Here is a 22,220-nt window from a genome sequence, read left to right on the forward strand (position 1 = left end):
CTTTTGACTGCCTGATTTCATTAGGATAATGTCCTCAACTTTCATCCATGTTGTGACATGTGTCAACATTTCCTTCCTTTTCAAGGCTGAATACTATTCCATTGTATGTATAAGCCGTATTTTGTTTATCCACGGAGCCACTGATGTATACTGGGTTGCCTCCGCCTTCTGGTTTTGTGAATAATGCTACAAAAAACATCAGGTGCTCTTTTCAAGATTGTTTTGACCTATTGGTGTTTCCACAGGACTCTTTAGGAAGAGAATTCAAATGGTGGGATATTTTAAGAACCTAGGAAAGCCAGTGAGAGCTATTTTAGGTGGAAACAGATTTCAGCGTCCCCTGCATCAAACCATGTCACCTGCATATGGGCCTGCCCCTAGCTCCACGCTCTAGTATCATGTATTTTGCATTTCCTCACTGAAAAGGATAAAAAGTTATGCCCAGTGGGGAGAAAGTATATAAACACTTAACTTCCCAAGCCAGTTGACCATGGGCATTTTGACGGTGGTGATTTATCAGGCAGTAACATTGAGAGGTGACAGAATGATATAGGAACAAACAGGCTTTGGCATTAAACCTGGCAAACATGTTTCCCCCACATGGACTCCACATGCCTTCCTGTCCTGACTCTTTAGGGTCCTTGTTGATTCCCATTTACCCCTCCCTGAGCTCTCCTGTGTCTTCAACTCTTAACTGCTCCCCATCAGCACTGCAACATGCTGGTCTTTAACAAAACAAAACTGCAAGGCAAAAGCACAACCCCTCTTTTTTTTTTTTAAAGATTTTATTTATTTATTTGACAGAGAAAGACACAGTGAGAGAGGGAACACAAACGGGGAGTGGGAGAGGGAGAAGCAGACTCCCTGTGGAGCAGGGAGCCCGATGCGGGACTCGATCCCGGGACTCCAGGATCATGACCTGAGCCGAAGGCAGTCGCTTAACCAACTGAGCCACCCAGGCACCCACAACCCCTCTTTTGAGCCCCGTCTCCCTTCACCTCCCACCCTCTCTCTTGTCCCCCTGGAAGCCTGTCTTCACCATCCGCTCTCACATTCCACTCAATTCACTCCTAGACCCACTGCACTCTGGCTTTGGCCCCTATGCTCTTCTTCTGGGTTCAGTTGTGACCTTGCTGGGCCTCCTGGTCTGAGCTCGTGATGGACCTGAGTCTCAACCTCCTATTCAAGACAGCAAGAGTGCTCATCCTGAGAAGTCCTGGCCTGTAGCTTCAGAGGCAGTCCCTAGAATACCAAGAGTACACATATATTTTTTTCTCCTGTGAAGGTATATGCTAACCCAGGTAAGGTGTATGATCTATGGAACCATATCCTCACAGACTCAGAAACAAGAACAACATTTGCACAACATCTTTCAGACAGTGGAGCCTAGAGGTCAGGAGATCAACTCTATCATCAAACAGATCTGGAGAGACCCCCAGCTCAGCCAGTTGCTACCTGGGAGATCTTGGGCAAGTTACTTCAATGCTCCGTGCCTCCTCTCCTCACCTCAAAAATGGCCATCACAATAGCAGGTACCTCATGAGACTATTAGAAGAAGTGAGTAAGACAGCGTGTGTCAGGTGCTGAGCACAGTGCATGGCTCATAGGAAGCATTTCTTAAGGAATCGCTCTCGTTACTACTTTTTATTGGTATAAGTTGACCTTATGATCTAAGTCCATCTTGATTATCACACCTATAAAATGTAAATGAACAAATGTGGTAAGACTAAGGGTTTGTTACAAAATTCTCTAGAAAAATCATTGGTTTCCTGAGTGATCAGGAATATTTAAGGGGCGCCTGGGTGGCTCAGTTGGTTAAGCGTCCAACTCTTGATCTCAGCTCAGATCTTGATCTCCGGGTCATGAGTTTGGGCCTCCTGCACTGGGCTCCACGTTGGGTGTGGAGCCTACTTAAAAAAAAAAAAGGAAAGGAACATTTAAAAAGGACAACGTGAGAAACTACAGGGAGAAACATTGCAGAGGGGCTAGAGAAAGGCAGAATCCTCAAATGAGAATGAACATTCCTAGATGTTGGGAGATAAACCAGAAAGCACGAGAGTATGACGAAAATGTACCTCTGTGGTTAGTATCAGATAAGATGAATGATCTCTGTTATGCAAGTACAAACACAGACTGTGTGGGGAAACAGCCACTGGAAAAGCCATCAGAACTAAAATTAGACAGTAGTCAACAGTCTGGCCACCAGAGGAGGCATCTACTGTGATAAATTAAAACTGTAGACCTCATTTTAAAATAAGTAGAAGTAGAGATACTCCAAGAACAGATTGCAGAGTACGTGAATAGGTATGTGAGTCTGACAAAATGACTGAAGTGCAGGCAGAGATTGAAGGACATTGAAGTAAAATCAGCCCATGTTGGTCCACAAATAAAGCCTGGAGGACAGCTGAGCAAAGAGTCTGGGCCTGTGCTGTCCGGAGGGGCGGCCGGGAGCACAGGCGGCTCTCAAGCCCTTGAAATGTAGCTGCTGGAAAATGAGACATGTGATAAGTGTAAAAATACACACAGATCTCAAAGACTAAGTCCCCAAAAAAGAACATAAAAATATTAACAATCTAAAATATATTGATCACAAGTTAAAACTTTAACGGTTCAGATGCTGAGTTAAGCAAACTATATACTAAAATTAATTTTACTGTGTTTCTGTTTCTTTTTAAATGTGACTTCTATAACATGTAAAATCACACACGTGGCTCGTACTTATGACTTGCTTTATATTTTTATTGGACTGTGGTGGTCTGGATAGCCCCATATTCCCCGTGCCCCCCGCCCCCCACATCCCCACACTGGCAGTAACCATGCCTGGGGGCAAGTTAGTTAACAAGTCAAAGCTTTAGTTTCCTCATCAGTAAAAGAAGTGTTATAAGAATTAAAGGGGGTCTTTTTAAAAAAATTTTTAAACGTTTCTATTTAAATTCCAGTGTAGTCAACGTACAGTGTAATATTAGTTTCAGGTGTACAATATAGTGATTCAGCCCTTCCATACGTCACCTGGTGCTCATCACAACAGGTGCCCTCCTTAATCCCCATCACCTACTTCACCCATCGCCCCACCCCACAAACAACAGTTTGTTCTCTATAGTTAGGGCCTGTTTCTTGGTTTGTCTCTCTCTTTTTCCTCTAAAAGGGGTGATTTGAAAAGCATTAGCAGAGTGCCTTGCATATAGTAGGTATTCAGCATGTGTAGGCTATGTTTTTTTGTTGTTTAATTCCAAAGAGTTGAGAGTTTATTCTATGTCAGTATCATTACATGTGCAAGGCAATATTTAAGGATGCCTTCACAGTCCACCAAATGGGAAAGGAACATCTGCCCACCTTGAAGAGCAGCAATATTTGGCTCGGGCAGTTTTGCTTCCCAGGGCCATCTGGTGATGTCTGAGACATGTTTGCTTGTCAAAACCTGGAGGGATGAAGCTGCCACTGGTATCTAGAGGACAGAGGCCAAGGATAACGCTAAACATCCTACAGCTTAAAGCACGCCCCCCCCCCGCGCTCCCCCATAACACAATATCAATAATGCCCCACGTGAGCAGCCCTGAGTTAGAGGCTCTTGGTCATTTACAGACTTTGATTAATAATCAAGCTTCAGAAATGTGTGGCACAAGGAGAACTGCAGATGTCATCCAGGTGCTTTGGGGAGCCACCCCCGCCGACTCCCACCCGCAGCAGCAGCCTCACCACCCAGGAATTATTAGACACGCACCCTCTTAGGCCCCACCCCATTCCCCCACTGAATCAGATAAGGCGGAGCCCAGAAGTCTACGGTTTAACAAGCAAGCCCTCCCGGCGATTGTAATACACTCTGAGGTCTGAAAAGCCTGCGGGCTGACGGTGTCCCCGGGTTACCGCCTCCCGCACGTTCCGCGCGTGACCGGCAGGTGGCAGCAGACCCGACGTCGGGACGGTAGGGCTTGCGGAGAGCGGGGACTGCGTGCTCGCCCGGCCTCCCTTTCAGTAGTGGGCCTGCTTTCTAACTTCGGAAGGTTAGGGAGAAAAACATGGTTCGAACTCATTCAGGGTCCCATCTCAGTCACATAGTGCTAACAGGGCTTTAAAGTCGTTCAGTTCTAATTTATGTGACTAAAGCATATTCTCCAACAGAGAAGTGGGTGAATAATCTCAACGCTTCGCACCCTACAAAATGCCAAGCCATGAGATTCAGTCGTTTCTGCTGTCCCCGGGGCACCTTTGGGCCAAGCACTTGACATAGCACACTGAATGACTCTTTGGCCCCTCATCTACACGTGCACCCGATCTGGCGAATGACGAACATCGCAGGTTTCCCCGGATCTTTTGTGAGGCAGATACAAGATAAATGAGATCGGCAAACCTCGTTAAGGCGAAGAGCGAGTGCGTTACCGTTCAGGTAGTTTTCCGCTTGAGCCACAAGGGGGCACCCTCCACCCTGCCATGGGCGTCCATGGGCCAAGTAAAGACCCTGAAGGGGAAGGTTGCTTGACCTGTTAGATAGTGAAGGGATGGGGAGGGAACTGTTACTTCTTTGATAAAGTGGCTCAGGGGTGTGACTTTTGAGTTGGACCTCTGCCCTGGACTCAAGGGCTGGATTCCTCAAGGTGTGGTCCCCAGTCTGGCAGCATCAGCATCACCTGGGAGTTGTTAGGCAAGCAAGTTACTGGACCTCATCCCAGACCAGCTGAATCAGAAGCTCTGGGGGTGGGACCCAATGATTTCTGTTTTAACAAGCGTCTTCCCTCTTATCCTCCACCCCCACCCCAGGTGACTGCGATGCTGGCTCAAGCTTGAGAACCACTGCTTTCTAGTCCAGAGCATCTTCCGGAGTATTGGCTGGGATGCACAACCACGTTGCTATCTGATCTCGTCACGCTTCTGCCAAGAGGTGAAATCTAAGAGCCCAGGTTCTGGATGCCTGACATCTTCTTCAGGTCACTTACCTGAGAACACCTGAGGACACTGCGGTCCGTCTTTCTGCGTGAACGTGTGCAGTCCCTGGGCTCTGAGAGGTAGAAAGGAGTGCTAAGTGAAGTCAGCCCTTATGAGCTTCCAATCACCTGTCAAACATGGGACTGCCAAATCAAAGACCGAGAGAACCAAAGACCACGGGGGCTCCAAATGGTGTGGTTCTGACTGCATGTGGAAACAGAATGGAAGCACACACATTGCAAAACTCTCCCCGCCCGCCCCCCCGCCATCCTTCCTTGCTTTATCTATTCTCTCACACCCAGCTGCTGTTACAGCCCCCTCCTTTTCCTCCCAGCTCACTGCCCACCCTGGGTTTGCTCCAGTTTTCTCTCTTATTGCCCCTAACACCACCCCTCCATCTCTTGTCCTCTTCCCCTCCACCCCATTCTGGTTTTGTTTTAGATCGCAGAAGTCCCGAGGATAGATTCAGCAAGGACAGAGACCCCAGAAGGCAGGGGGAAAGGAGGGAACAGAGCGGACAAGGACAGATTTCGGTTCAGGATAAAGACTGAGAACACCCGAGTGCACTTGACCATCAGTGCTCCTGTCCCTGAGCACCGCAAGCCTGGGGCATGGAGACTGAGCTGCGGGCTGCAGGTGTGGCAGAAGCTCCTGAGGGCCACTGGACGTGAGCTAAGCCGTGGCAGGTGAGGGGGCTCTGGGTGAGCGGAGGGGAGGGAGGGGCCCTTCCAGCCCATAGCAGGAAGGAGCCTGAGCGTGAGGGTCATGGTAGCCTGTGGGGGATGGAGGATATGATGCAGAGTCGTGGGAAGTGAGGCTGGATAGGTCTTCAGACGGAGGAGGTGACAGATAAAGTTGGAGTTGGTTCCTGAGCGGAGGAGAAGTGTGTGTAATAATGAATTCTATCAGTACTGAGAAGGCATCATGTCCTGCAGGAGTCACGATTGAAATGCGGGTGGTGTGAAGCAGGTGAGGTACGAAGCAGTCGGGCCGGGAGGGGCTGTGGTGAGCTAGAGCCCGTGCCCACTCTAACGTGGGGGATTACTGGGGAATCAGTCTCTTAATGTGAAGTTTCTTCATTTTTTAAAAGAGACGAGGTTTTTTTAAATTGAGGTATAATTGACACACTGTTACGTTAGTTTCAGGTGTACAACATGGTGATTGCAGGAGTCTCTACATGATGCTGTGCTCCCCACGAGTGTAGCTCCCAACTGTCCCACACAGTGCTGTTACCCTTCCACTGACTGTATTCCCTGTGCTGTATCTTCCATCCCCGTGGCTTATTTATTCCATAACTGAAAACCTGTACCTCCCACTCCCCATCACCCATCTTCCTCACCACCCCCGGCCTCTTAACCTCTGGCAACCATCAGTTTCTTCTCTGTATTATGGGTCTGTTTCTGCTTGTTTTCATCATTGTTGTTCATTTGTTTTGTTTTTTAGATTCCACACATATGTGAAATCACATGGTATTTGTTTTTCTCTGACTTATTTCACTTAGGATAATTCCTCTAGGTCCATCCATGTTGTTGCAAATGTCAAGATCTCATTTTTTTATGGCTGAGTAATACTCCAGTGTTTATACATCACATCTTCTGTATCCATTGCATCCATTGATGAACACTTAGTTTGCTTCCATATGTTGACTATTGTGAATAATGCTGCAGTAAAAAAGGATGCACATATCTTTTCTTTTCTTTTTTTTTTTTTTTAAGATTTTGTTTATTTATTTGACAGAGCGAGAGGGAACACAAGCAGGGGGAATGGGAGAGGGAGAAGCAGGCTTCCCTCTGAGCAGGGAGCCTGAAGCAGGGCTCAATCCCAGGACCCTGGGATCATGACCTGAGATGAAGGCAGACGCTTAATGACTGAGCCACCCAGGTGCCCCACATACATCTTTTCAAACTAGTGTTTTCATTTTCTTTGGGTGAATACCCAGTAGTGGAATTACTGGATTATATACTGGAAATATATATATTTCTATTTTTAAGCTGTGAAGGACTTCGACACTGTTTTCCACAGTGGCTGCACCAGGTTAATGTTACCACCAAGGGTGCACAAGTTTCATTTTTCTCCACATCCTCACCGATACATACTTCTTGTCTTTTTCATGCTAGCCGTTCTGACTGGTAGGAGGTGGTAACTCACTGTGGCTCTGATTTGCATTTTTCTGATGATGAGTGATGTTGAGCACCTTTTCATGGAGGTGTTGGCCATCTGGAGGTCTTCTTAGGGAAAATTTTTATTTATGTCCTCTGCCCTCCCCCCTTTTTTTTAATTTCACCTACCCACTTGACAGAGAAAGAGTGAGAGCGAGATAGAGCAAGCGCACAAGCAGGGAGAGTGGCAGAGGGAGAGGGAGAAGCAGGCTCCCTGCTGAGCAAGGAGCCCGATGCGGGCAGATCCCAGGACCTCAGGATCATGATCCTAGCTGAAGGCAGACACACAACTGACCAAGGTACCCAGGCGCCCCCGTGCCCATTTTTAATCAGCCTATTTGTTTCTTCATTTTAAAATATGGTAGCTAATTAAAAATTTTAAAGTCTGGGCCTCTGGTTGGTCAGTTCTGACTTGGATTTTTTTAAATTTTTAATTTAAAGGGGTTTTTTTTTTTAAGTTTTTATATATTTATTCATGTAATCTCTGTACCCAGTGTGGGGATCAGACTCATGACCCCCAGATCAAGAGTCTCATGCTCTTCCAACCGAGCCAACCAGGTACCCCTCTGACTTGGATTTTTTTTTTTTCTGGCCTGGGGCTTTGTACCATACTGTGAAAATACTAAAGCTAGTATATCTTCTTAGTTTCCTCCCTTACTCTTTTCTATTAAACCCATTTATGATGAAAATCAAAAAAATAAGTATTCACTGAACAACAACAGTGTACTTTTAAATGCTTCACTTGGATTATCCATTTAATCCTCACACAGTCCTGTAAGATTAGCTACTCCTATCTTATAGATGAGAGAACTAAGGCTCAGAGAGGTAAAATCCCTTGCCCCAGATCGTACAGCAAGTAGGGAAGCCAGGACTCCAGCCCAGGTGGTCACATTCTTGACTCATGCCTTTAGCCTGTGTGTCATATCCTTTCCTGTGTAGTTCAGTTACCATATTTCAGTCATGGTTTTCCACCTTCCAAGCATGAGCGATAATCGTGAGGTTGTGTTTTACCTTCTTGTGTTAAAATATCGGTGTGCGTTTTCCTTGCCCATGCCCTGGTGTGGAATGTGGGTCTGTTCTGGTCGGTTTGACAAATATTTACTGGGTATTCATGATGTGCCATGCAGCGTGCTGGGCACCAGTCACTGACCATCATGAAACCGTTTTATTTATTTTTTATTTTACTTATTTTTTAAGTAAACTCTACCTCCACTGTGGGGCTGGAACTCACGACCCACCCCGAGATCCAGAGTCCCATGCTCTACTGCCTGAGCCAGCCAGGCGCCCCCATGAAACTGTTTTAATAGGAAATGCTGACGGAAGCACAAAATCTCAACATAATGTGGGATGTCATGTTGGAATACAGGCATCCTCGGGATGTGGTGAGATCACACACTGGAGTCCTGCATGTGGGGGAAGGGGTAAGTCAGGGAGGACTTCCTGTGAGAAATGTCATGGGGGCTGAGTGTCAGAGAACTCTGAGGAGCAGCGAGGTTCAACGGGCCAGCACTGGAAGAGGCAGAGGGTATAGGCAAGATCGAGAGGGTGGTGACCAGGCATCAGGAGGAGTTGGGGACCTCAGGGTTAGATGTTCCCGAAAAAGCTGACAAACAGAAGGGCGGCTGCTAAAGGAGGTAGGGTTGATAGGCTAAGGGGCAGACCCCACAGAGAGAATAAAGACCGATTTGTGAGTGAATGGAGGAGATAAATCGACCAAAAGCCAGAGGAGGGCATTGCATTAGCTCAGCCTGGCACATGGAAGGACTGACCACCTCTTACTAGTATGAGAGCGTAAGCAGGCTCCTTCACCTCTGTGATCCTCAGTTTCCTCATGCAAAGTAGAGTCTGTCACTGATAGTTTGGTGGGTATTGCATCAGATGCCCCTGCCAGGTCTAGGCCAGTGCTTGGCCAGGGCAATTGCTTAGACAATGTGAGTTATCATCATTGAGGCACTTACTAAATGTTTGTTGAATGAATGAAAGACGGCAATGGCTTAAGCCAACCCAGTGATACCAACAGGAGTTGGGAGATCAATGCAGGAGCTTAAAGTTGAGACTCGCCCGTGATTCTGCGTGTCTTTTGAGGACTGGGAAATAAGGGCTACATTCATTTGCAACGGAGATACGTTTCAGTGCTGTCATAAAGTCCCAGTGAAGCTATCTGGTCCCCCTGACCAGCAGCCTGCCTCCACATGCCAGTCTGACCCCAGATGCTGCAGCTGAATCAGCCATCACTGGGTGCTGAGGCTGCTGATTTTCCCCAGGGGGCTCATCTGCACTCCTGTGACTCTAGCATTCCTGCAGGTTTCATCATTCCCTCCAGGTGCTCACAGCCCAGCCAACAGCACGCTCCCTACCAGGCAGCTGCAGCCGTCTGGCGCCTGGCGCCGAGGAGCCCATCGCTGGAAATCTGCATCCGTTCAGGACCCATGACGACCTCGTTGGCTCCTGCATGATGGATGGATACAGTTGCTGCCCCTGTGTCCCTTGCTCCCAAAGAACACAGAGGGGGACAGTCTCCAGCCAGCTGGGTAAGCTCCAGGTGGCCACGTTCACCTTGGGGATTCCCAGGAAAAGAGGGAAAAACTCGAAAATGATTACAGTCGTGCTTTCCCTATCTGTAGTCATTTTTGCTTCAGGATCTCAGCGGCTGGAGCCCATGGGAGTTTTTCTCCAGGTTGTTGTGCTGGCAGCTGAGTACCCCGATTTTCAGGTGGTGATGAGGGGCCCAGGAGGGAGGGACCTGAAAAGTGGAAGTCTGGCTTATTGTTTCTGATTTGCAAGAATTTCTGTGACAGTGGGTCCCACATTTACCTGTGTGCCAGATTCCTCTCTAGAGTAGGAGACACACAGGGCTACGAGTTCTGGAAGGGTAGGTATGTGGCCAGGCCCAGATACCTGTATCTTAATTCAGCTCCTTAGGACTTCTCACAGTGTGGTCCACAGATCGCCTGAATCCAATCACCCGGAGTGCTTGTTTAAAAATGCAGGTTCTGGGGCGCCTGGGTGGCACAGTCTTTTGAGTGTCCGACTCTTGGTTTTGGCTCGGGTTGTGATCTCAGGGTCATGAGATCGAGCCCCGTGACCCGCTGTGTGCTCAGCGGGGAGTCTGCTTGAGATTCTCTCTCTTCCTCTGCCTCTTCCCCCCTCCCCCATGCTTGAGCTCGCTCACTCTCTCTGAAATAAATAAATCTTAAAAAAATAAAATAAAAATGCATGTTCCTTGGCCTGACCTCAGACTCATGGAATAGACAGCTTAGGATTTTGAGGCTTTAAGTTATTTAAATTGAAATGTAATTGACATTCAACATTGTGTTCGTTTCATGATTCCATGTTTGTGTACATTGGGAAATGATCACCACAGCAACCCTAGGTAATATCCATCTCCATACATAGTTACAAAAAAACTTTTTTTTCTTGTGATGGGAACTTTTAAGATTTACTTTCTTAGCATCTTTCAAATTTACAATACAATATTACTGGCTGTAGTCACCATGAGGTACTTGTTTTATAACTGGAAGTCTCTGCCTCTTGCCTCGGCTCACCCATTTCACCCACCCCTCTGGCAACCACCAGTCTGTTCTCTGTATCTATGAGTTTTGTTTTTTGTTTGTTCATTCGTTTTGTTTTGTTTAGATTCCACATATAAGTGAGATCGTACTGCATTTGTCTTTCTGTCTGATTTGTTTCACCCATCGATAGCTTCATTTTTAACAAGTGACCTAAACCTTTGAGAACCACTGCATCGATGATTCTGACACATCATGACATGGGCAAAGCCAGTTAAGCTCACATTTCCATCTTGCAGACCCTAGATTTTTTTTTTCCCTGACTCAACTAGACTTCCCTCAGCAATGAAGAGCAGGGTTGGCCAACAGAATACAAAGAAGCAAAGAAAGTAGAAAAGTGATGTAATCTGAAGCCACGTTGTGTCTGAGGCCAAGAAATTGTGACAGAAAAACACTAGGGCTCCTCACCTTGACTGTGACAAAGCTTTGGAGGGTGAAATGCAACATGAACCTTCTGAAAACTGTCGACACTACACGGTGCTTTGGCAAATGGGTCAGTTGTAGTTCACAGCTTCCTCCTGGAGAACAAGAAGCTGCTTCTAGAATTAGGTGGCTTTTGACTCTTCGTGGCAGTCTTGGGGCAGGATGGTGTGAGCAGAGAGATTGGGAGCTTGGATCCCAAAGGGCAGAGGCCTCAGCCTGGGCCTGAGCCTGCAATGTTTGACCTCGAGGCAGCAGAGGGGTGCGGGCCACGTGTCTGTGCAGTGTTTCAGGGCAGGCTCTGCTGCCAGCCCCATGGAGCCCTCACCCTCGTGTCCCCTCTCCTGGCGGTCCGTGAGAGCAGTGTGAGTCCCCGAAGAGCCAGTGCAGAGCCATTCTCTTGGAACCTAGCCAGCCAGACAATGGGCACTCTGTTCCTGTGTTCGCTAGTACCCAGGCAGTTAACCCAGAAACTGCCCTTGTGGCCTTCAGGGCAGGCAAATTTAAAAGCTCTCCTTTTAACTTTGGCCCCACATCTCAGAGGCTGAGAAGATGTACTTTTCTCCCCCAAAGCCCAGTTTTTCCATACTCTTTGACCATGAGCTCTTCAAGAGGGTCTCTTTTCTTCCTGCAGAATTTATAGATCTTGAGAAGAATTCCCCCAGGAACTCTGGGGACAAGAGCCACCTATGTCCACCCAGCAGTATGGACTGGGAACACTCAAAATGTCTCTCTCCCACCCCTATAAGAGCCAGAGATCAAACAGCCATCCCAGAAGGCCAGAAACTGGAGGCATTCTTAAAATTTGTTTCTAATTTCATTTTATTAAACTTGGTATCATTTCAAAAATTGAGACAGCTTACCAAATTGTATACAGTATATCTCAGCAAGAAGAATAAAATCAAAGCAAAAGCAAAGGAAGGGAAACAGACAAAACCAGGTAGAAGTTTTTGCATGAATTCCCTGGTATACTTATTAAAGACAGCACACAGATTTGGTTCTGAGCTTTTTAGCAAGCAAAGAAGCGATCAGTCCTAAATGTAACTCAAATAGGCTCCATTCCACTTTCTGCTTTATTTAAAAAAAAAAAAAAATGGCACTTTTATATGCCAGGCACTGTCCTAGGCCCTGAGTGTAGAGCCATATGAACAAAATTAAGTCCCTGTCTTCAAGGAGCTTAAGCTTAAGTTCCACTTAAGGGAAATAAATAATATACTAGTAAACACTGAAATGTGACAGAATATCAGGCGATAATAAATGCTAAAAGAAAAGTGAAACTGTGTGCAGGGATGTACAGAGCCCAGGAGAGGGGACAGCCATTTCAGACCAAATGGTGGGGGACGTCATCTAGGGAGTGACACGAGCAACTGAAGGGTGAAGAAGTGAGCTGCGTGGATGAGGGGAAGTGTGTTTGGGGCACAGAGGGCAGCATGTGCAAAGACCACAAAGCAGGAGGACAGTTAATGTGTCTGAGAAACTTCCAGGACATCAGTGGAGCTCGAGCACAGGGAGGGGCAACGGGGGACCTGTTAGGTGGTATACCATGCCCTTGGGAATCGTGCGACCTCGCAGCCCCTGGGCATCTTCCAGGCCACATGAGGACTTTGACTCTTGCCTGGAGTGAAATGAGCAGCGTAGGGGAGTGTTGAGCAGAGAGCTGGAATGCTTTCAAAAGATCACTCTCGCTGTTGTGTCAGAAATGGGCTGTAGAGGGTGTTGGCTAGTCTACTAGGGCAGGCCATAACAAAATACCACAGACCGGTGGTCTGCAACGACAGAAGTGGGTTTTCTCACCGTTCTGGAAATCTGAGATCAAGATGTTGGTAGGTGTGCGGTTTTTCTGAGTCCCTCTGCACGTGTCCTCGCATGGGCTTTGTGCACACACATGTCCTGTGTCTCTCTGTGTGTCCAAATGTCCTCCTCTTGTTGAGGATATCAGTTAGATTGGATCAGGGTCCACCCTAAAGGCCTCATGTTAATTTAAGTGCCTCTCTCAGGGCCCTATCTCCAAATACAATCCTGTTCTAAGGTCCTGGGATTAGAGCTTCAACGCATGAATTTGGGGAGAACACAATTCAGCCCATAATGGGGCATGGGTAGAAGCAAGGGTAGAAGACCCGTTTGGAAGCAAGCCACAGCCGCCGGTGGTGTGGGGCAGACTGATGGGTGTGGGAGTGTGAGAAGTGCTCCGATTCTGCAAATAGCTTCAAGGTACAGGAGGGTCCGCTGATGGATCAGATGGAGGGTGTGAAGAAAGAGAAGATTCAAGGATGGCTCCAGTTTGGGGGGGTAGGTTGGGCAACTGGAAGCATGGGGTTGGCATTTATTGAGATAAGGAAAGCTATGAGGAGCAAGTGCAGGGGGAGGCTGAGGTCAAGGAGTTCAGGTTGGGGCATGTTAAGTCTGAGGCATCCAACTCATCCCTTTCTAGGGTGGCAACAGAAAATTCAGAATTCTTGTTCTTTTCTCAGGCAGTGCCGCTCTGGTCTTCTGTCTCAAGTCTCTATATCAAGACCATGCGGACTCTAGAGGCCTTGCCCCATGCTGCCGAGGAGTCCCTTTTCTTCCAGACCCCTGATCCAATGACCTGATGGCCTCTGCCCATAAATCTCTCTGTATTCTCCCCTCAGACCACTTTTCCTTTCACATAAAATGGATGATCACTTGCAGCGCCATCCACTCATAAGATTTTCCATTTCCCATCCATTCAAGACCATTCTTGAATGTGGCTGTAACACGGCCGTCATTCATTTTTCTTTTATATTGGGCAACCAGACCAACCTGTGTGTAAACCAAGCTAGGGCTTCTTCGTCCTCCTTCAGCTGCTCTTAAGGACACACAACACAGCACGAGTGCAGGTCAGCTCAGGGACATCTGTGCCACGGTGCTAGGTCACCCGGAAGTCTGGACTCTCTGTCCATGCAGTTTGACCCAAACACACCATTTCCAACAGCAGGACTGCTGCTGATCCTACCCAACTTGATGACTTGATGGATCTGACGGAAGCAAGCTCATCAGAGGCACTTGCAGACCATGATCACTTTGTTCCCAGTGGTCAAGCGTTCTGTCTCTACCAGGGTCAGTAACACATTACATTGTTGCTGCAAAGCTGTATGCATGTCTGCTGTAGATTACATGCCCTTGCTCTAGAATCTCTGGGCTGCATCATGATTCTCCCATGGGGTCCTTCTGCAATTTGTCTGTTGCTTTAGAGGGGATATTCTGGCATGCCTCTGACCACTGGACCCCTAAAAACCTCCCAGTGGTGTGGCTGGTCCCTGAACTTCGGAACATTCTTACCCCGCCCTGTGGGCTGCACTCATCTTACCGAGGCTTCCACTGTTTGGCCACCTCTTCCTCATCCTATCAGCCTGATCAGCCTGATGCCCTCAGCCTAATGGACCAATGTGATGTTCTGTGGGGTGTCCCGGGGAACCAGCTGTCTGAACTGTATGTGACAGAAGGTGAGAGAGTTAAAAGAGCACGGAAGCAGAACTATCATTGTGGTCAGTTTCATGATAATGGCAACTGTTTGTGATCCTCTTTTCTAAGGAGAAGAAAACACACATTTACCACAACAGGAGCCACCCGCTGTGTACCTTGGCCTTACTGATCTTGTGGAATGCAGACGGCCCCTCCAGTGTAGCCGCTACAGCCCAGGGCTACTACTAGGGTGAGTTACAGTCATGCTCTGGGGACATCTGGTCTCCCTCTACAGGCTCTCAGAGCAAAGCACCGTGTTCTCTGTGGGCCATCACTTTCTCTAGGCCTCTGAGCACTGTTGGCTTTGTTGTCAGTTGCTGTGGACAAATTTCCCAAAACCTAATGGCTTAAAACAACAAATACACATTATGTCACACTGTCTGTGGGTCTGGTTGGAAGTGGCTTAGCTGAATGCTTCTGGCTCAGGGACTCTCATGAGGTTGCCATCAAGGTGTCAGCCAGGGGTTGTATCAACTGAAGCCTTGATGAGGGTCAGGAAGGCATGCTTCCAAGAAGGCTCACTCACACGATGGCACATGGTCCTGGCTGGGATGCCTCTGTTCTCCTCCACATGGCCTCTCATCCTCCAGGACCTTTCTTCTCCAGGTGGCTTCTTCTGTAAGATAGTATGCACTTCTTTACATGATGGCTGGACTCTGTGTGAGAGAGACTAGCCTCAGAATGCCCAAGCCTTAAGCCAATCCACTCAGGAAAGTGACATCCCATCACTTCTGCCATGTTCTTCATCGTAGAAGTGAGTCCCTGAGCCTTTACTCAGCGGGAAGGGATCACATAACATGAGTACCAGGAGGCACAGGGCCATGTTGGAGGCTGTCTGACATAGCTACCCTAATAGCAGGTCTGCCTCAACCCCTGGGCTCCTTCAGACATGAAATCCCATGTCCCAAGAAAGCACCTCCAAGTCAAAGTATTTTGAGTCCTATATTCTTGCCTCTTGATCAAGAACCCTCAAATCTAATCCCTGAGGTCCTTCTCTAGTGGCAGGTGATACGTGCTAGCTGATTCATACAGCTATCATTGTATAGTTACTCTCCTCCCTGATCAAGCCCAGCGTGTTCTGGAGTTTCATCCTACTTATCTGAAAGTGAGGGCAGCTCCTTGAGGTCTTGCTGCAGAGAGGTCTCTGCAGCACCATCGACACTGGGAAGTGCTAACTCTAACTAGGAAGAGGTGGGCTACCTCTGCAGAAGCACCTCATGGGGGAGGGAGGCATCCCCCTGGGTGTGAACAAGCCCAGAGCATCTATCCGGTTGTCTCCATCCCACATTTCAGGGCCAAGGTTTTCCAGCAAGGGCTTTGACCTCAGCGGAATAGCCAGTCTGGACTGAGCTTGTGCATGTCTCTGCAGCTTGGAAGCTCCCACCAATCCAGTTCTGCTTGGGTTCCTCAGCTCTGTTAGCTTTTCTACTGCAGGAAATAAGGGCCTCTTTGTCAACTCCCAAATAAGCCCTTTGGCTGTCATACTTAGCCTTTAACTGTTTGTTTAACTGTTTGTTATTGATCCTCAGTTTCTCCCTCCTGGCCAAGCTTCAAGACAGTTTAGCAAGAACCAGCTAACTCTGCTGCCCTTGTAGACATCACCCAAACTGCTCCCCAGTATCATTCAAATGCCTGCTTCTTCCCCTCATCAGGCTGTGTCCTTCCACTGGGACGCTTGCCCAGGCCCCCACCAGTGAAACAGCAATGTTTACTCAGGATGGCGTCCTCTTTGCCTTCCTGGGGGCGAGTGAGGCAGTCTCCCATCTTTCTGCCCGCTTTCTCCAACCATTCCTGCGTTAGTTTGGATTCTCTGAGAAGCAGATGCCAAGATGTCATGAAGTTCACAAGATTGATTTGTGGCAAGGGGTAGGAGCAGGATTGGGCCGGGCGAGCCTTCAGACTGTTCTGTTGGTCTGAGATCTGTTTAAAGAGACCGAGGGAAGGAAGATGGTCATGAAGAGTCTCTGACTGCAGAGTGGTTCTAAGGAAGTTTCAGCTGGCCAGGGGAGAGTTCTTGAGCCAGAGTTCGAGGCGTCATGCACAGGACGCCCCTGCGCACAATCCTTGCTGGGAGCAGTTCTGGAAAGCACTTGCCTGGGCACAGACATTGGAGGGGCTAGGGGGCTGTCGGTCAACTACACACCGCACCCTCCCCAGCTTCTTGCAGCAGCGTGAGAGTTGAGCAGCCTTCTCCTGGTCTCCCAGTCTGAGGGTGCCCTGACTACTAAGAACTCTGGTTGACTGAGCCCAGCGAGAATATGTAAATGCCCCGAACCTCCAAGTATCCGAATTGGAGGCCCCCTCCTGCCCTAGAAGCTCAGCCAGATGCCCCTTCTGGGCTGCCTATCTCCCTACCCCACCCCACCCCACCCCCACTCTTCTCACCGGCCCTGGGTGCAGGCCTGGTCTCAGGAATGCAAACCGGTAGGACACGGGATTGTGACTCGGACCGATAGGTGGTGGGATCTCAGCTGTGCTCCCACCCTGCCTTCCGGGACTGAACTTCTAACCACGGGAGCCATTCCTCAGTCCAAAACACAGTCTTTTCCTCTCCCCCATCCCCATCCCGCCCTCACTTTCTAAGGAAGAAATGATTGAATCTCAAGTGCTTCCATAGGAACTCATTTTCTTGGGCCTTTCCTCAATCCCAGGAAAAACCCTGGACAGGAGGACTGCACTGGCTGTGCATAAGAGGGGGTGGGCACAGTGAGGAGAAGTGGTTAAGGGGGCAGATGGGAAGCCCCGATCGTGAAAAAAATGATATATTGTGTAATAGACTACTGTTAGCAGTTCTTTTTTTTTTTTAATGTGGTATATGGCTGCTTGACCTGTCTCCAGGTATTTGAGGAAGAGATCTTTGTGTCTTTGAGGCAAGAAAACAACCTTTAATGTCATGCTGTGGGGGGGCTAGGAAAAGGAAAAAAAATCAGGCAGCGTTTATGTCCCCTAGGGTGCCTCTAGCAGGTATTGGGGACAGAGGAGGACATCAGAGCCAGCTCACTCTCCCTAAGCACTTTCCCGTTATTGCCTCTTCAGGGTGAAAACTATCCCAGCCCAAACCTCTGGAGGAAAGCGATACCCCCTTCCCTTGCCCTGCAGCCTCGCAGGACAGAACACCTTGTTCCTCCCGGAGAGAAGGTTGCTATGACTGTTCTCTTCCACGTCAGGCTCGTGGCCCACCCTTGTTTCTAGCGGCAGGACAAAGAGCCAGAGCAGAGTGACCTAGGCTGGGGGTTGGCTTTTGAGCAGGGGTTCTTCACGAACCTTGCAAGGGGGTAAGGGTAGGGATGTGGGTCTCAAGGGGACTGACCTCAAAGTGGAGCCACCTCTGGGTGGTGAGGAGGATGCGAGCACCACACTCCACCACGTGCCCCAGACGGACCTGGAACTGGTTGCCGAGCATCACAGGGCCTCGGCTTCTGAAATCGGTTAGTGGATAGATGATAGATAAATAGACGATAGATAGATAGATAGATAGATAGATAGATAGATAGATAGATAGATAGATAGATAGATAGATAGATAGCACCTCCTTCATATCCTTGTTTTGAGGTTTAAGGGGAGTAAGGTATGCAGAATACCCAGGCCAGGCCTGGCACTGGAATGTCTTACTAAATGAAAGCTGCCAAAAGCGTGGATGTTTCTGTAGTAGGTATTGGAACAGCACATGTAGTCTACTTCCAGAACTCAGCTGTGTCTGAAGTGTCCCGTTACTTGGTTATTTTTTTTAAAAAATCAAAAGAAACCCAACTCTAATCCCCCATCCCATCAGGCTTTCAGGAAAGTCCCTTTCAGTTATTTCTCCAGTTCGTCCGTGTGCAGGTTTCACAGAGTGCCCACGCCCTGGAGATACCACTATGGAGGCTTGGGCCTGGTCTGGACTCAGGTGAGCACCTGTGACCTTGACCTGCTGACCCTGCACTTCCGTGCCTCCCAGGGGGCAGGAGTCCCAGGCTAGGCCTCCACACCTGGGGCCCGCCTTCCTGAGCCCACCATGAAGCTCTCTCCCCTGCATCCTTCCATGCCCTGCCCGGGTCTCTGTGTGATCCCAGGGATCTGCAAGGGACTATCTCTAGGGTCCCATCACTCACCAATCTGCCCATCTCCCTCTGCTGAAGAAAATCCTGCTTATTTCCCCAAAGTCAGACCCCTTACTCAGTAGGCCTGCTAAGCACCCCCTCCATCTGGTCTTCAATTTGCTAAGATCTTTCTTAAAAGAGAGAAGGACAGGCTGGCTTTGGATAGCTTCTGCGTTTACTTTTTTTTTTTTTTTTTTTTACAGATACTTATTTATTTGTTTATTTTAGAGGGAGGGAGGGAGGGAGCATGAGCAGAGGGAGGGGCAGAGGGACAGGGAAAGAGAGAATCTCCAGCAGTCTCCTCACTGAGCACAGAGCTCACCGCCCAAGATCAAGACCTGAGCCGAAATCAAGAGTCAGACGCCTAACTGACTGAGGCAGCCGGGCGCCCCTGGACAGCTTTTAGCTCAGTGTCACAAACTCCCCCACAGCTGGGAGATGGAGAAGGGGGAGGGTTGTAAGAGAGTGGAATTTATACTCATATTTACTTACTTATTCAAGAAATCTCTTCTCCGTGTCGATGCCTCTCTAGTCCCTGAGATTCATGGGTGAACAAGTTCCCTCCCTCCTGAGGCTCCCATCCGCATGTGTGTGGGGAGGGGGGATTCAGATCATAAGTGCATAAACAGACGTAGAAGGTGATTTTGCCTAGTGTTAAAATGCTGGAAAGAGAATAAAAGAAAATAATAGGACAGAGAATAGGGCAGGAGAGTTAACATTTGGTTCGGTGGTTGAGGAAGGCTTCTTCCGGGAGGTGATGGCTGAACTGAGCGTCACACGCTAGGAAGCCAGCCAGCTGAAGATGTGGGCGCGAGTGGTCTGGGGGCAGGGAACACCTTGCAGTCGGAAGGAGCTTGGCGTGTTATAGAAATGTCAGCAAGATGGCAGTACGAGATGGGGCCAGAGAAGTATGCAAAGACCTGATCATGACCTCTCAGGCCATGGCAGGGAGTATAGATAGTATTTTAAGTCCATTGGGAAGCCCTTAGGATTGGAAGCAGAGTGGTCACGTAATCTGATCATCTGATCGATATTTTTAAAAGATAACTTTGCCGGCTGGACAGAGAAAGGTTTGTGCGGGGGCAAGAGAGGAAGCAGGAGGTCAGCGGGGGTCAGCGGAGACCGGGGCTCCCAGGCCGCAGCAGGAGAAGGTTGTCCCTCCAAGAAGACTGCCGTCACCATTGGTGTTTTGATATTGCCTGCAAAAGCAGTGGGGCTCCTTTTCCCGCTTCCAGTAAATGTTTTAATTATACTCTGCCTTATTTCCCTTTTTATTTAGGAATAAACATATGCAGCTTCCCACCAAGTTATTCGTCGCGGTCAGATTAATGTGTGTTTATGAGCACAAGAGTACTGTCCTGACGTGCTCTTTCTTTTTCCCAACTTCCATTCCTGTTGGGAGCCTCACCCACTCTTCTCCCACCTCTCTCTTCTTTTTTTCTTCTTGTCAGGCTTGCCTTGGGGCAAATCCTGTCCCCATTTTTGTGTTCATTCCTCTTTGTACTGTTAAAAGGTAAACTGAGGCATATTAAAATCTTGAAGAGTTTATTTGGGCAAAAACGCACTGGAATCAGGCAGCTCCAGACCAGAAGTGGTTATGAGCGCTCAGGGCCAGGAGCCAAGGAAAGACTTAGAGAAGCTGCAGAAGCAAAGAGGAGGGTGTTTGATGGGCTGTAGCGCGAAGCCTACATGGCGGTTTGTGATTGGTTGTCCCTCAGTTTCATAGCCTTGCTGCAGTTGCAGGCTTAGATTCTGGTTTGCTTGCTTACTTAGGCCACCGGGGTGTTAGGGCCGCCTCAGTGTAATGTCTCCTTGTTCAATTCATTTAACAGGACCCTTTCCTGTTCTGCAGCAAGGACGAACATCAAAGTCTAAATAAAGACGGCTACAATAAAAATCAGTCATACTTAGAAGCATGCATTTCTTTCTTTCTTTCTTTTTTTTTTTTTAAAGATTTGTTTATTTGAGAGAGAGAGAGAGAGAAGCTCAAGCAGGAGCAGGGGAGGGGCAGAGGAAGAGGGAAATCTCAAGCAGACTCCCTACTGAGCATGGAGCCTGTCATAGCAGTGCTCAATCTTACTACCCTGAGATCATACTGAGCCGACGTGACCACTTAACTGACTGAGCCACCCCGGCACCCCCATAAGCATGCATTTCTTATGCACTTACTGTATGTCAGGTACCCAGCTAAAAATTTGCCTCATTCGATTCTCATGACTATCCTATGAAGTGGGTATTTCTACTGTGCCCATTTTACAGGTAAAGAAGAGCTCTGGGAAACTAAGCAGCTTTCCCCAGGTCTCATGCTGGAGTGAGAGGCAGACCCAGCATTCAGACCCAGACCATTTGATTGGTAAACCACCTCACCCCTGCCTGCCCCATGGTTAGCTGGGTTAGCTGACCCAGTCTGACATCAGAAGGATGTAGAACTATGGGAGCATAGACTACATCCAGTTCCTTTCTCTGTACCTAAGTGAAGCCAACAGCATGCAAATTCAAGTTCTAATGCAAATAAGCACCTATTTGTTTTCTGAGTGTAGCCATTCAGGCATTTTCTTTAGCAAGTCTATGGCTCTGAGGGTAAGGCCAGGCCTTGATTGAATGTGATGTGGCTGTCAGTCCAGATTTGTGCTTACAGATGTGTGCTGGTCCCTGGAGGCCACGTGACCCTTGGATGCAGCCCAGCACGGACTCCTGCGCCCTGCATCTCCCCTCCAAGAGCACAGAGCGGGTGCAGCTGCTAGGCCCGTCTAGCCTAATGACTGTCTTCATTTTCATGCCTGGCCATTGTGAATGACATTTGGCCATCACACACACCCTAAGTAGAATTAGGATGTACTGGAAAATGTGACTTCTGCATAGGAAGTTACAAATCCAAAACTTGCCATCTGGATCTTAGGTCATCTTACACAATAGGACAGCCTCTCAAGACAGCGCATTTTGGGGGCAGCGTGGCAACATCATCTGCGGCTCTCTTCCTCTCCGTCCTTCCTGTCCCCAGCTGCTGAGGCCAGCTCTGTAGCTTGGGTGGAGTAGGAGATGGCTCAGTACATGAAGAAGCTATGGCTGGCCCTTCCTTGTTCTCACACTGTGAGCACTGACAGACCGGGACACTTCTCGCTGTCTTTGCTGATACTGCAGCGAAGGCTTCTTTTCCCTTCTTGGAAACCCTGATGAAACCATCTCCCAGTGTCCTCCTTGCGTCTCATTCTCTGCAAAGACAGCCCTTTAATTGTTTCGTGAATGTTGTGAAGGCTGGTACAGTTTCCCCGAGGATGGCAAGTCAGGAGGTGGTAAGCATGCACCCTCTGACTGTTACCATCACTACTACCAGTGCTGTCCCTACCGGTGCAGAAGGAAAGGGCGACTCAGGAGACAAGCTGACCAAAGTAAAGCCCTTTTGATTGTAGGCTGACCCTTAACCTGGAAGATAGCAGGTCATAAAAAGAGTCACAAGATCCGACTCACAGGAGACCATGAGACCTCACTCCCTCTGACAGTAAAAGCCCCAAGAGTTGGACATTCGTAAAAATTGTTCCTGGTGAGGAGCTCCACAACCCTAAGACAGTGGAAAAACTAACTGCTCAACA

At 48.4% G+C, this 22,220-nt stretch overlaps 1 protein-coding gene and 1 long non-coding RNA gene across 5 annotated transcripts in view; both read left to right on the forward strand.

Moving 5' to 3' along the window:
* The window catches only part of LOC123857545 (uncharacterized), a 33,830-nt gene extending 22,753 nt beyond the window's left edge, over positions 1-11,077 (forward strand). For 2 of the 4 annotated variants that reach the window (XR_010413046.1, XR_006793881.2), the window contains exons 4-5: positions 4,120-4,384; positions 4,756-9,392. This is a non-coding gene — a long non-coding RNA (uncharacterized LOC123857545). The other 2 variants (XR_010413047.1, XR_010413048.1) reach the window with 2 other exon arrangements.
* A 7,331-nt stretch (positions 11,078-18,408) lies between these two features.
* The window catches only part of LOC135365275 (basic proline-rich protein-like), a 7,355-nt gene continuing 3,543 nt past the window's right edge, over positions 18,409-22,220 (forward strand). The window contains exon 1 of the mRNA XM_064595620.1: positions 18,409-18,437. Within this exon, the coding sequence (XP_064451690.1) occupies positions 18,409-18,437 (29 nt within the window). The remainder of the gene's footprint in view (positions 18,438-22,220) is intronic.

This window comes from Mirounga angustirostris, unplaced genomic scaffold, assembly GCF_029215605.1.
Source record: "Mirounga angustirostris isolate CCGP_5_RB_7025 unplaced genomic scaffold, mMirAng1.0.hap1 SCAF_7, whole genome shotgun sequence".
In the NCBI taxonomy this organism is placed as follows: Eukaryota; Metazoa; Chordata; class Mammalia; order Carnivora; family Phocidae; genus Mirounga; species Mirounga angustirostris.